Raw genomic sequence first — 13,983 nt, 5'->3', positions numbered from 1 at the left:
AAGTCTACTCACAAGGTACGTTGTGAGGTTTGAGAGGTTGAAACCTCAAAACAAGGCTTTATTGATTGGTTTTAATTCTTAGACAGATACAAAAAATAATTCAAATCTCAAAACTGAAAAAAATATTCAAATCTCAAAACTGAGGTAATATGTAAGTTGTCTCTCTTTAATAGGTCTAGAGTTTCCTATATAAATCAAAATGTGACCTTTTACCATCAGAATCTATGCCCATTGAACCTGGGGTCCAATGGTATGGAACAATCAAAAGTCATCTGGGTGGGGAAAAGCACCATTTACTGACATATTCCGTGACTTTCAGCATTAAAGACCAGTTGTCAAAGCCACACAAAACTGAGTTATATTTTACAAGAGTGTTTTGTGTTGGGGTTATTTGTGAGTTGGGAAATCTCCAGAATGATTGTAAACATCAATCACTACATTGTATTAGGTAAAGCTATAAAAAAACATTAGTTATGGCCCTCTGTTTGTAAGTTTACCAACAATTAAGACTTTAGTTGTTAATAGTTCTGTAGATATTGTTACTTCAAGAGTATCATTTCTCTACAGTCCTGCTGCTCAAATCCTTCTGTTTTTTGCAAAATTTTAAAAACCTCTAGACCCAGATAAATATACATTATACGGTAGGTATAGATCGCTTATATATTTCAAATGTGTGACCAAAGATGATCAGAGATGACCATAGCCTGACAAGTTTTATTGACAGCAACAAACATATATATATATATACATGTATAAATGATATCTAAGCTATTGTATTATCCAAGAAGATATGTATTTCCTTATCAATCCTGTCTCATGTTTTCCTAACTTTTTTTGTTTACCATGGAGAATTTCAGTTAGACATTAGCAATTGTCATGATCTGGCCGACTGAGAAATCGTGCTGTACACAGGGGACAGGCAGCAAGTCATTTACTGTTTTAAAATTAATCAAGTTCATTACAAAAATAATGGAGAGAAATACTACAAATAAATATTGATTATATTTTGGTTATATTTTGTTTTGTAGGCACGGTCAGAAACTGAGGTCCAGTCTGAGAAAGCATGGCTGGAAGCAGAGAAGATATGGCTTGTCCACAAGGGAGGTTTCGCCTCAGCCTGTGTTCTACGTGCCAATGGCATGTCCACCCTCCCAGAGGGGCGTGCTCGTATCAAGCTGGACCATGGGGGTGACATCCTTGAAGTAGATGAGGATGATGTTGAAAAGGTAGGTATATTTAAACAAATTTACAGAGACTGTTCTCGTGAGTGTCATTAGTGGTGGTATTTGAATTTCTTATCTTTATTGTACAGCTCTAAGCCTTTGGTAGATTCATTATGTCTAAGGATTTTACTTGCATAATAATGAACTTTAACTTGGTATTATCAAAAATACAATAGGAATACATAATTGTGGATATTTGCATGCTCACCTACCTGTGTATCTCGATATCTGTATTGTATGGTGTGTTGTATGTGTGGGTGTCTTATGTTATATTACTTACCAGTCAATGTCAAATAGATGGACAAAACAATCACCCCAGTCCTGACCCCCACCTTGACCCCTGTGATAGTGATGGCATTTACCTGTCAATGTCTGTCAATAGACACCTGTATCAATCAGTGTGTCAATGTTATGGAAGGTCAGCTATACCAGAGTCGCACCTCGGATACCATGAACCAATGTTACAGTTAAGGAAATGAAAGTTAGTCTTGTTGATGATTGCTTCATTTTATTTACAACAGTTGAATTATTAAATTATCTAAATGGGTCTGCTAGTAATTGTCTAAATTCAAGAACTAGGAATGGTGTTGAGCTTGTGATTTATGTATAGTGACCCTGACCGTTTCAGGCAAACCCTCCACAATTTGACCGAGCAGAAGACCTAGCATCCTTACGTTACCTGAATGAGTCCAGTGCCCTGCACAGTTTCCGTCAGAGGTATGGAGGAAACCTCATTCACACGTACGCTGGACAGTGTATGATTGTGGTGAATCCCATGCATCCTATGGCCATCTACTCTGAGAAGGTGAGTGAAAAGTTCTGGTATATTCAACAGACATCTCTGAAAGATAAAACAGAAAATAGTGTATTGCATAGTTACTGGGTACTTAGGTCCAGAGCTACAAATTAAAAAAAAAAAAAAAAAAAAAATTTTTACCACGGTATTGGGAAACATTAAAAAAACAAAGATGAAGGTTACATTGAAAGTCAAATGTACTCTCAGTAAATAGAATAGCTACAGTGTCACTAATGATTTTCAATACCTAAGATATCATTTTGATGGTAGTATGTACATCCTCTGTGTTTATCCTCGTTAACAGGTAATACAGGTATTCCGTGGATGTAAACAGGAAGACATGCCTCCCCACATCTATGCCACTGGACAAATTGCTTACCGTGAGATGCTCAACTCTCGTAACGACCAGTCGATTGTGTTCATGGGGCGCAGTGGTAGTGGAAAAACTACTAATGGCCGACATGTCCTTCACTACCTAGTGGCCTCGGCCGGGAGTGTCAATAACATCCTGACAGGTAGGTTTTGTAGAGGAGATATATCTACATAAAGACTATTGTGAAAATCTTAATAGCCTAATGTAACGGGAAAGGGGAGACAATCAGCATGGATTGTTCAGTTTAGCGAGCTTTGTTTGAAAAGAAAAAAAAATGCCTTCTAACTATCTCAGCTGAAAATGTCAAAGAAAGGCTGTAAGAGATTAAGGGGAGACAACTCAACACAGACTGGGCTGGTTTTTCCCCTCAATGCTGTCACAATAAGGTGTTATAGATGGTAGGGGAGACATTCAGTACTTATACTACCTCTAACCTACAGGTGAATTAGGGATAGTTTAGGATAGAAACCAGTAATAGATTTATTATATGAACTTGTGTCCAAAGTCAAACAATAGACTTCTTCCTGATATTTGAAAAGATACGGTTTCTCTGTTTCCCAGTGGATAAGTTACATGCTGTGTCAACCCTGCTGGAAGCCTTTGGTAACAGTCGAACTATACTTAATACAAATGCCAGTCGGTATGCCCAACTGACCACACTAGACTTTGACCATTCCGGACAGATCACATCAGGCTCTGTACAGGTAAGTACAGACATAAGCCTTCTTCCTATTTTGATTTATTTTTGTGCTTACAAAACTGTACGTTACACAGTGTTAGATGGTGTTTCCCCATGTGTAGCATATAAACGTTATATCTTCTTCAGTGTGAAATGTAGTATCTATTATTTCATTCGCAAAAATTTGAAGTAGAGAATGGTTATTAAATGTTCTATGAATATTGAGTTTCTAATTGAGGCGATGGATTTGTTTGTTTGTAGATATTTTTGTTTGAGAAGACACGGGTGGTGCGTCGCCCTGAGGGGGAGCCCAGTTTCCATGTATTCTATCAGATGTTGGCAGGGATCGACTCAACACTGAGGTAAGAACACTCAGTGACACACACTTGAGTCAATAGACTGGACAATGAGATAAGACCACTCAGTGACACACTTTTGAGTCAATAGACTGGACAATGAGGTAGCTCAGTGACACACATTTGAGTCAATAGACTGGACAATGAGATGAAACCACTCAGTGACACACTTTTGAGTCAATAGACTGGACAATGAGATGAAACCACTCAGTGACACACTTTTGAGTCAATAGACTCAACTTTGTTTTAGCTTAAATTTTAGTTAATGTTTGTGAATATCAATATTTAATGTAGATTTGTGTATGTGTAAAGGGGAGACATAGAGGATATCTAACAGTGTTTTCAGTAATACCAAATATATTTCACGAGTGGGGCTAATACTTTGATATTTTTCACGAGTGCACAGCACTCGTGAAAAATATCAAAATATTAGCCACACGAGTGAAATATATTTGGTATTACTGAAGACACTGTTAGATATTCTGTTTATTACATTTTTTATCAACGAAAAACCTACCCGGTATGCTAACTAGGCCTACAGCGAATGTTTGCATACAAAAAAAAGTAGTTCTCCCTGTCCAGGTGCTGACATATATGTCGGGCTTTCTGATTGGTCAATTATTGTGGTATTTTCTAATCATTAATTTGATTGGTCAAATCAGCAAAAGTGATATTTTTCACTAGTGAAAAATATGATATTCTTCACTAGTGAAAAATATCACTTTTATAGAATGAATAATTTTTGATATTTCACTGGTAAAAATGTAATAAAATCATGTTTCTTTTACAGAAATGACCTACAGTTGAACTCGCTGAATGAACCAAACCTATTCATGACGCCGTTACAAAGGGTATGCTATTTCATACAAAATTTAATCCTATAATAAAAATACTAGAAAACAGTATAGTTATCTTTTTACATGCTTTCAATTCTTGTTTTCAAAATAATTAAAGATTTTTGTAATATTATAATATTTTGAAGCCATCAAAAATTTGAACCCAGATTCTGTGGTTTTGGTATTATATATTTTTATTGCATTTGACTTCAATATGATCTTCACTAATGATAAAAAATGATGGGATGAAAGGAAAGAGATCAAATTTTTATTGATTATCATGAAAATATGTTATAAACAGTCAGAGGATCGACAGCGAGCCTCAAGTGCGTGGGCCAAAATCTACAATGCGATGGACCTAGTGGGCATCAGTGATGAGGAGAGGAAAGCTTTGTGTTTTGTACTAGCAGCTATATACCACCTGGGTGTGGCCGGGGCTGTTCGGGGTACGTATGACACACTACATACCACCTGGGTGTGACCTGGGCTGTTCGGGGTACGTATGACATGCTATATACCACCTGGTTGTGGCCGGGGCTGTTCGGGGTACGTATGACACACTACATACCACCTGGGTGTGGCCGGGGCTGTTCGGGGTACGTATGACACACTATATACCACCTGGGTGTGGCCGGGGCTGTTCGGGTTACGTATGACACACTATATACCACCTGGGTGTGGCCGGGGCTGTTCGGGGTACGTATGACACACTACATACCACCTGGGTGTGGCCGGGGCTGTTCGGGTTACGTATGACACGCTATATACCACCTGGGTGTGGCCGGGGCTGTTCGGGGTACGTATAACACTATATACCACCTGGGTGTGGCCGGGACTGTTCGGGGTACGTATGACACACTATATACCACCTGGGTGTGGCCGGGGCTGTTCGGGGTAGGTATGACACGCTATATACCACCTGGGTGTGGCCGGGGCTGTTCGGGGTAGGTATGACACACTATATACCACCTGGGTGTGGCCGGGGCTGTTCGGGGTACGTATGACAAGCTATATACCACCTGGGTGTGGCCGGGGCTGTTCGGGGTACGTATGACACACTATATACCACCTGGGTGTGGCCGGGGCTATTCGGGGTACGTATGACACACTACATACCACCTGGGTGTGGCTGGGGCTGTTCGGGGTACGTATGACACGCTATATACCATCTGGTTGTGGCCGGGGCTGTTCGGGTACGTATGACACACTATATACCACCTGGGTGTGGCCGGGGCTGTTCGGGGTACGTATGACACGCTATATACCACCTGGGTGTGGCCGGGGCTGTTCGGGGTACGTATGACAAGCTATATACCACCTGGGTGTGGCCGGGGCTGTTCGGGGTACGTATGACATGCTATATACCACCTGGGTGTGGCCGGGGCTGTTCGGGGTACGTATGACACACTACATACCACCTGGGTGTGGCCGGGGCTGTTCGGGGTACGTATGACACGCTATATACCACCTGGTTGTGGCCGGGGCTGTTCGGGGTACGTATGACACACTATATACCACCTGGGTGTGGCCGGGGCTGTTCGGGGTACGTATGACACACTATATACCACCTGGGTGTGGCCGGGGCTGTTCAGGGTACGTATGACACGCTACATACCACCTGGGTGTGGCCGGGGCTGTTCGGGGTACGTATGACACACTACATACCACCTGGGTGTGGCCGGGGCTGTTTGGGGTACGTATGACACGCTATATACCACCTGGGTGTGGCTGGGGCTGTTTGGGGTACGTATGACACACTATATACCACCTGGGTGTGGCCGGGGCTGTTCGGGGTACGTATGACACACTATATACCACCTGGGTGTGGCCTGGGCTGTTCAGGGTACGTATGACACACTATATACCACCTGGGTGTGGCCGGGGCTGTTCGGGGTACGTATGACACACTACATACCACCTGGGTGTGGCCGGGGCTGTTTGGGGTACGTATGACACACTATATACCACCTGGGTGTGGCTGGGGCTGTTCGGGGTAGGTATGACACACTATATACTACCTGGGTGTGGCCAGGGCTGTTCGGGGTACGTATGACGCTATATACCACCTGGGTGTGGCCGGGGCTGTTCGGGGTACGTATGACACACTATATACCACCTGGGTGTGGCCGTGACTGTTCAGGTAACGTATGACACACTATATACCACCTGGGTGTGGCCGGGGCTGTTTGGGGTACGTATGACACACTATATACCACCTGGGTGTGGCCGGGGCTGTTCGGGGTACGTATGACACACTATATACCACCTGGGTGTGGCCGGGGCTGTTTGGGGTACGTATGACACACTATATACCACCTGGGTGTGGCCGGGGCTGTTTGGGGTACGTATGACACACTATATACCACCTGGGTGTGGCCGGGGCTGTTCGGGGTACGTATGACACACTACATACCACCTGGTTGTGGCCGGGGCTGTTCGGGGTACGTATGACACACTATATACCACCTGGGTGTGGCCGTGACTGTTCAGGTAACGTATGACACGCTATATACTACCTGGGTGTGGCCGGGGCTGTTCGGGGTATGTATGACACGCTATATACTACCTGGGTGTGGCCAGGGCTGTTCGGGGTATGTATGACACACTACACTTACGTCCATTCAATAGGTGTGACCGGGCTGTTTGGGATATGTATGACACAACACTAGCACCCATTCAATGGGTGGGACTTCCTTACAACATTAGTATCAGTCTACAAGTATATAGTTTTAGGATTTAGTATAAATGATAAAACACATTGATAGGCTCAGCTAATTTACTGAGACCAGATGTGTCGCATGCATATATCAAAATAAACATTGTCTGGAAGCTAAGGAGTTCTTTAAAACATTTTTCTAGCACTTGATACCAAAAATCTTGGATGTATTTTTATCAGTTTGATAAAAGCGTCGAAGATAAACACATCAATGATGCTTTCTTGAAGTGTTCTGCTCACATCTTTTTAGGATATTTTCAAAAAGTGTTGTAAGAATGATGTCAATGTCCTTCCACTATTTAAAATGTTACGTTTTTTTCAGGCCAGAACAACAAACCCCAGTTTGCTCGACCGGCAGCTGCCCAGAAGGCTGCTGCATTGCTAGGGTTACCCGTAGAGGAGCTCTCTAGACAAATCTTTGCAAGTGCTGGATCAGGGACACTAACACGCAACTCCTCTGTCAGGTATGTCAGTATATTCTTCAGACTGAAGATTTTGTACACGTTTAAACTCCATTTGTAGACACATGACCTATGTGTTGTTCTCCTTAAATGCCTAAGCTTACATATCCATGGTACAAAAAGTAAAAGGTCAAGGTTACGATGGTATTTAGTGATATTTAAGTGATTCAAAGATAGAAGCTCAAGGTCATGAAGATTTAATATCATATTCTTGGTTATCATGTCTATCTAATTTTGCTTTTTGAAGTACTTAATTTAACCTGTAGTTTGTGATCATATAACTTTACAGAAACAGCCCAGCTGACAAAGGGGCCAGCGAGGCTCACCAGAGTGCCATGGATGCTCTTGAAGGCTTTGTCATTGGTCTCTACTCCGACGTGTTCAATGCACTAGTATCTCTTATTAACAGGTAGGTCATGGTTACTATGTAATCTTTATATACAGCTGTAAGGTCTCTAACTAAATCAGAGTTATCTCTCTTTGATTGAGTAGAGAGAATCTGTCACAGAGTTGAATGATCTTATTATCCATTACAATATCTGTCATCAATCTGAAACAGAGTTTTTTGTGTGTTGCCAGATCTCTGTCATCTACGTACCGGACAACGGCATCCATAACCTTGGTGGATACACCTGGGTTTCAAAATCCTACCACCTGTGGACGTCAATCAGGCGCGACTTTCGAGGATCTCTGTCATAACTACACTCAAGAACGTCTTCAGCTGCTATTCCATGATCTCACATTTACCATACAGCAAGATAGGTATAGCCAGGTAAGTTGATCAGGGTAACTAAGGTGTAAAAGGTAAATTAGGTGTTAAAGGTAAATTAGGTGTTAAAGGTAAATTAGTTGTTAAAGGTAAATTAGGTGTTACAGAATGACAGGTATAGCCAAGTAAAATAATCAGGTTAATTAGGTGTTACTGAAGGACAGGTATAGCCAAGTAAAATAATCAGGTAAATTAGGTGTTCAAGGTAAATTAGGTGTTACTGATTGACAGGTATAGCCAAGTAAAATAATCAGGTATATTAGCTGTTAATGGTAAATTAGGTGTTAAAGGTAAATTAGGTGTTACTGAATGACAGGTATAGCCAAGTAAAATAATCAGGTAAATTAGGTGTTTAAGGTAAATTAGGTGTTACTGAATGACAGGTATAGCCAAGTAAAATAATCAGGTAAATTAGGTGTTAAAGGTAAATTAGGTGTTACTGATTGACAGGTATAGCCAGGTTAGTCACAGTGTTAATCAGGTTAGTCAGTGTTAATCAGGTTAGTCACAGTGTTAATCAGGTTAGTCACAGCGTTAATCAGATTTGTCACAGTGTTAATTAGGTTAGTCAGTGTTAATCAGGTTAGTCACAGTGTTAATCAGGTTAGTCAGTGTTAATTAGGTTAGTCACAGTGTTAATCAGGTTTGTCACAGTGTTAATTAGGTTAGTCACAGTGTTAATCAGGTTAGTCACAGTGTTAATCAGGTTAGTCAGTGTTAATTAGGTTAGTCACAGTGTTAATCAGGTTAGTCAGTGTTACCTTTATGGTAATCATGTCAGTCAGGTGTAAATTTAGTAATCAATACAAGTAACTCAGGTATGAATCTGTCAAACAAACTGATCATGATGGCCTAAATCACTTTGTTAATATCTTGAACTGATGATGCTGAACCAAAGCTTCTACTTTATCAAAGACTTACCTGTATGTATGTATTTTGCAGAACCAAACTTCAGATGTAATTTCAGCACCAATAAACTTACTACATGTTTTATGGTGAAACAGTATCATAAAGATATAGACTATCAGTACAAACCTATATATTGATGGCCAATATTCACAGATTCTTTATTACGATTTAGTACTGATGAATTTATGTTTTACTACTACAGGAAAACATTGACTGTGATTTTGAGTTTGTGACGACCAGTCCTGCAGCCATGGTGTCTCTGATAGACAGACAGGCCCAACAGTTACTGGTAAGTAAGAGGGGAGGAGGAGAAGTAGGATAAGAAAGTCAGCTCCCGGGAGAGGTTTAGAATGAAGTTAATTACTGGGGAGGTGAAGAAGGGCAGGCATCTATGGAAGGCTTGATAGAGAGACAGCCTGTTGTTATAGGAGATTATTGAAGGTTTTTTTTTTTTTTTTTTTGTATGTTTGAATATAATTTTTAGATTTGAGCAAATTATGCATATATAAATTTGTACAGAATATTATACACAAATTCTATATTTATGAAGATCATAGCTTCCCCCTGAAGTTTCCTTGAAATATTTGCTAGATCAGCTGTTGCCATAGATACAGCTGCGATTGTTTACATATTTACACTGTTTATCAGCTGTTGCCATGGATACAGCTGCGATTGTTTACATATTTACACTGTATATCAGCTGTTGCCATAGATACAGCTGTGTGATTGTTTACATATTTACACTGTATATCAGCTGTTGCCATAGATACAGCTGTGGTTGTTTAGATATTTACACTGTAGAACCACTGTTGCCATGGATACAGCTGTATGGTTGTTAACATATTTCCCTGTAGAACAGCAGTTGCCATGGATACAGCTGTTATAGATACTGTAGAGTCCTTTTCTATCTTCTGCCTTTATCGCTCTCAGATTTTTAGCCCACCATCATCAGATGGTGGGCTATTCAAATCGCCCTGCGTCCGTGGTCCGTCGTCCGTCCGTCCCTCCGTCCGTCCCTCCGTCCGTAAACAATTCTTGTTATCGCTATTTCTCAGAAAGTACTGAAGGGATCTTTCTCAAATTTCATATGTAGGTTCCCCTTGGTGCCTAGTTATGCATATTGCATTTTGAGACCAATCGGAAAACAACATGGCCGACAGGCAGCCATCTTGGATTTTGACAATTGAAGTTTGTTATCGCTATTTCTGAGAAAGTACTGAAGGGATCTTTCTCAAATTTCATATGAAGGTTCCCCTTGGTGTCTAGTTATGCATATTGCATTTTGAGACCAATTGGATAACAACATGGCCGACAGGCAGCCATCTTGGATTTTGACAATTGAAGTTTGTTATCGCTATTTCTCAGAAAGTACTGAAGGGATCTTTCTCAAATTTCATATGTAGGTTTCCCTTGGTGCCTAGTTATGCATATTGCATTTTGAGACCAATCTGAAAATAACATGGCCGACAGGCAGCCATCTTGGATTTTGACAATTGAAGTTTGTTATCGCTATTTCTGAGAAAGTACTGAAGGGATCTTTCTCAAATTTCATATGAAGGTTCCCCTTGGTGCCTAGTTATGCATATTGCGTTTTGAGACCAATCGGAAAACAACATGGCCAACAGGCAGCCATCTTGGATTTTGACAATTGAAGTTTGTTATCGCTATTTCTGAAAAAGTACTGAAGGGATCTTCCTCAAATTTCACATGTAGGTTCCCCTTGGTGCCTAGTTATGCATATTGCGTTTTGAGACCAATCTGAAAACAACATGGCCGACAGGCAGCCATCTTAGATTTTGACAATTGAAGTTTGTTATCACTATTTCTGAAAAAGTACTGAAGGGATCTTCCTCAAATTTCACATGTAGGTTCCCCTTGGTGCCTAGTTATGCATATTGCGTTTTGAGACCAATCTGAAAACAACATGGCCGACAGGCAGCCATCTTGGATTTTGACAATTGAAGTTTGTTATCGCTATTTCTGAGAAAGTACTAAAGGGATCTTTCTCATATTTCATATGGAGGTTCCCCTTGGTGCCTCATTATGCTTATTGCATTTTGAGATCAATTGGAAAACAATATGGCAGACAGACCGCCATCTTGGATTTTGACAATTTAAGTTTGTTATCTCTATTTCTCAAAGTACTGAAGGGATCTTTCTCAAATTTCATGTGTAGGTTCCCCTTGGTCCCTTGTATTGCATTTTTGGACCAGTCTGTCCTGAAAACAATCTGGCAAACAAACAGCCATTATCGTTAAATCTCAAATTTCTTATATAGCTAGGATTCCCTTGTTTGAAAAGTACTGGAGGGATGTCTCAATTTGCACAGATTAGTAAAAGGAAGGGAAAAATAGAGAGAAGATAAATCTGACATAGAACCTATAAAGATCATTCAATGGTGGGCGCCAAGATCCCTCTGGGATCTCTTGTTCATAAATGTTGTCGGCTTTGTTTTTAGTCTAAAAAAATATTAAACCTGTTAAAGGACTTTATCCGCAGGTGTAAACTGTGAAAGGCTGTTTAATTTCCTAAATGAGAGATAAACTTGTATGATCACACTAACTATAATGTAATTTAGTGTAGTCTCATTTAATGAATGAGAATTTAACATGTTGATAAGGTAGTATAAATGTTTAGGTAAGCTATTTATCTTGTTATTACACAAAGTTCATTTTGAAATCATGCTTAATTGATATTAACTGTATTATTACTTTATGAAATTTTTTCAGAAAATGAATTGGGTATAGATTTTTATTGATAACTTTGCTTTGCTGGAAATTATCTTCCATTTTCATACTTCATAAATATGTTATGCAGGACAGCAAGCTTTTTATTAAAAAAAACTTTTTTCAACAGTTTACAACTTCATGCCATTTCTTGCTACTGGTATATTTTCTACTAAACAGGATATAACATTCTTCTTTTGTTTAAATCTTCATTTTAATATTTAACCCACTTCATTTGATTTCCCACTCTTTGGAACTATTCAACCAATCTGCATAAGTCTTACTATCCCTCATTTATTCTACAAGTCAGCCTGTCTATTGTATATTAATTTTCTGACTGTCAAAGGATTGTAAATCCTCTACACTATGTATGCTATCAGAATAAATTTATGTAACTGTATGCATCTTTTACCTGAGAAATAAAGGGATTCAGGCAAACAGGCTGGTTGAATTATGTCAAAAATTTTTGATTTTAATAACTGGTTGGATTTCCATTGATACTCAAAACCTGGGAAAGAGAATTGAGTGGGTTAGGCCTAATGAAATTTCCCTACGGCATAATAAATGGTTGCTTTTTCTAATTTATTTTTTTATATATACAGTAAAACACGTTTATAGCGAATCTCTGGGGACCAAGGAAATTAGTTTGTTATAAGCAAAGTTCACTATACCTGTATAACGATATTTGGAAAAAAATCATGCAAAATTTGCTATAGGAAAAATCAATACCACTAACGATAGACTTATTTCTAGATAATATTATAGAAATAAACAGCTATAAACTTCAGTCTACAAATTTTCATGGGTAGCACTTCGATGACGTTTCCTGCTTGGTGATGAATTCTTGGCTGAGTATTGCTTAAACATTTCAGTGCAATTTTTCAAAATGGTACTAAGTGATGTGGCTGGACTTAAGCCCGAATTCCATTCTCTTGACAAATAATTTGATATTTTGTCTCAAGTGTAACGCCTTTCTCTTACGAGATGGCGACGACGAAGCCATTTCCGTAATGAACATAACTAGAATGGAACATAATTTGTTCATTTGATGAAAAAGTTCAGTAACTCAAAAGACTATTAATAGAACACCAGGTACGTATAACAACTACTGAATCTTACCTGTGTTGGACACTTAGCTGGACATGGATACGACTCACTATTGTGTAAGTAGTCGGGCTTCACTCATGTTTGGCGATTGCCTGAGGCCAATATGTTATATGGTTACAATAATTAGCGTTGATATTTACCTGAGCGGCCCTAGGAAATGCTTCGCTATAGGCATTAATTTGTTATGTGAAATTCGTTACATATTTGCAATTTTACATACATATAATAGGGCACCTGGTGGGGAATGAAAAACATGACGTTATAGCCTTGTGTGTTCGTTATAAACATGTTTTACTGTATTCATGAAGCAAATTGTTTGAACAAAAGTTTGTATTTGTAATTGTTTGTATTTTGTCCTAAAGCCTCACGGGCGTCCCAGTGCCACTAAGCACCATAGTGGCTCAGCCCACCACCACCACAGTGGCACATCCCATCACAGTGGTGGCCATCACGGTGGCACAACCACTGTCGGTGACATCAGTAAAGCTGAGCACGCCCACTCAGTCGCAGACGAGGTATCCATGGTGATTTCTTTGGTTTAGGTTTTTGATTTGCTTTGTTACCTGTAGTTATGTTGTAGCCTTGTCCAGTTTGTCAAACAAGTCTTTTAATTTCTTCTTGTCTTCTCTAAATAAAAAATTCTTTCTGAAAAAAATCTACTGGGACATTACAAATGAAAACACTATCTTATAAATGGATGTGTTGATTTCAATTCTCTGATCAAACTTGCTTTTTTTTAGTGGGTTTTTAAAGCAAGCATGGATTTAGTGTCTATTATTGGGACAAAAAGTATCTTGCTTAATGAACTAATTAATGGAAATTCAAATAATATTTTTTTATATTGAAACATGAAACATATATATACAGGTATATATATTATATATATAGCTTAATGATTTAATATAAGGCTTCCTGATGCCTGTAAACATGGCTGATGACACAACTGGTCAGAACTGAGAAAATTCAACACAATCCTGATTCATTCTATGAAATCTTATGATGCATATCATATTTTCCACCCTAGTTTGGTAA

General features: G+C 39.5%; 1 protein-coding gene across 5 annotated transcripts in view; it reads left to right on the top strand.

The window, feature by feature from the left end:
- Positions 1-13,983, top strand: part of LOC117333246 (unconventional myosin-XVIIIa-like) — a 135,720-nt gene that overhangs the window by 54,388 nt on the left and 67,349 nt on the right. For 3 of the 5 annotated variants that reach the window (XM_033892450.1, XM_033892454.1, XM_033892453.1), the window contains exons 2-13: positions 1,029-1,226; positions 1,852-2,028; positions 2,324-2,534; positions 2,954-3,096; positions 3,333-3,433; positions 4,218-4,278; positions 4,565-4,709; positions 7,302-7,443; positions 7,730-7,849; positions 8,020-8,212; positions 9,321-9,407; positions 13,314-13,466. In XM_033892450.1, the coding sequence (XP_033748341.1) occupies positions 1,029-1,226; positions 1,852-2,028; positions 2,324-2,534; positions 2,954-3,096; positions 3,333-3,433; positions 4,218-4,278; positions 4,565-4,709; positions 7,302-7,443; positions 7,730-7,849; positions 8,020-8,212; positions 9,321-9,407; positions 13,314-13,466 (1,731 nt within the window). Of the gene's footprint in view, positions 1-1,028; positions 1,227-1,851; positions 2,029-2,323; positions 2,535-2,953; positions 3,097-3,332; positions 3,434-4,217; positions 4,279-4,564; positions 4,710-7,301; positions 7,444-7,729; positions 7,850-8,019; positions 8,213-9,320; positions 9,408-11,847; positions 11,860-13,313; positions 13,467-13,983 lie in introns of all 5 variants that reach the window. The other 2 variants (XM_033892451.1, XM_033892452.1) reach the window with 2 other exon arrangements.

Source organism: Pecten maximus, chromosome 8 (assembly GCF_902652985.1).
Source record: "Pecten maximus chromosome 8, xPecMax1.1, whole genome shotgun sequence".
Taxonomy (NCBI): domain Eukaryota; kingdom Metazoa; phylum Mollusca; class Bivalvia; order Pectinida; family Pectinidae; genus Pecten; species Pecten maximus.
The sequence above is the reverse complement of the archived record's forward strand: the minus strand, read 5'-3'. Positions and strand labels throughout refer to the sequence as shown.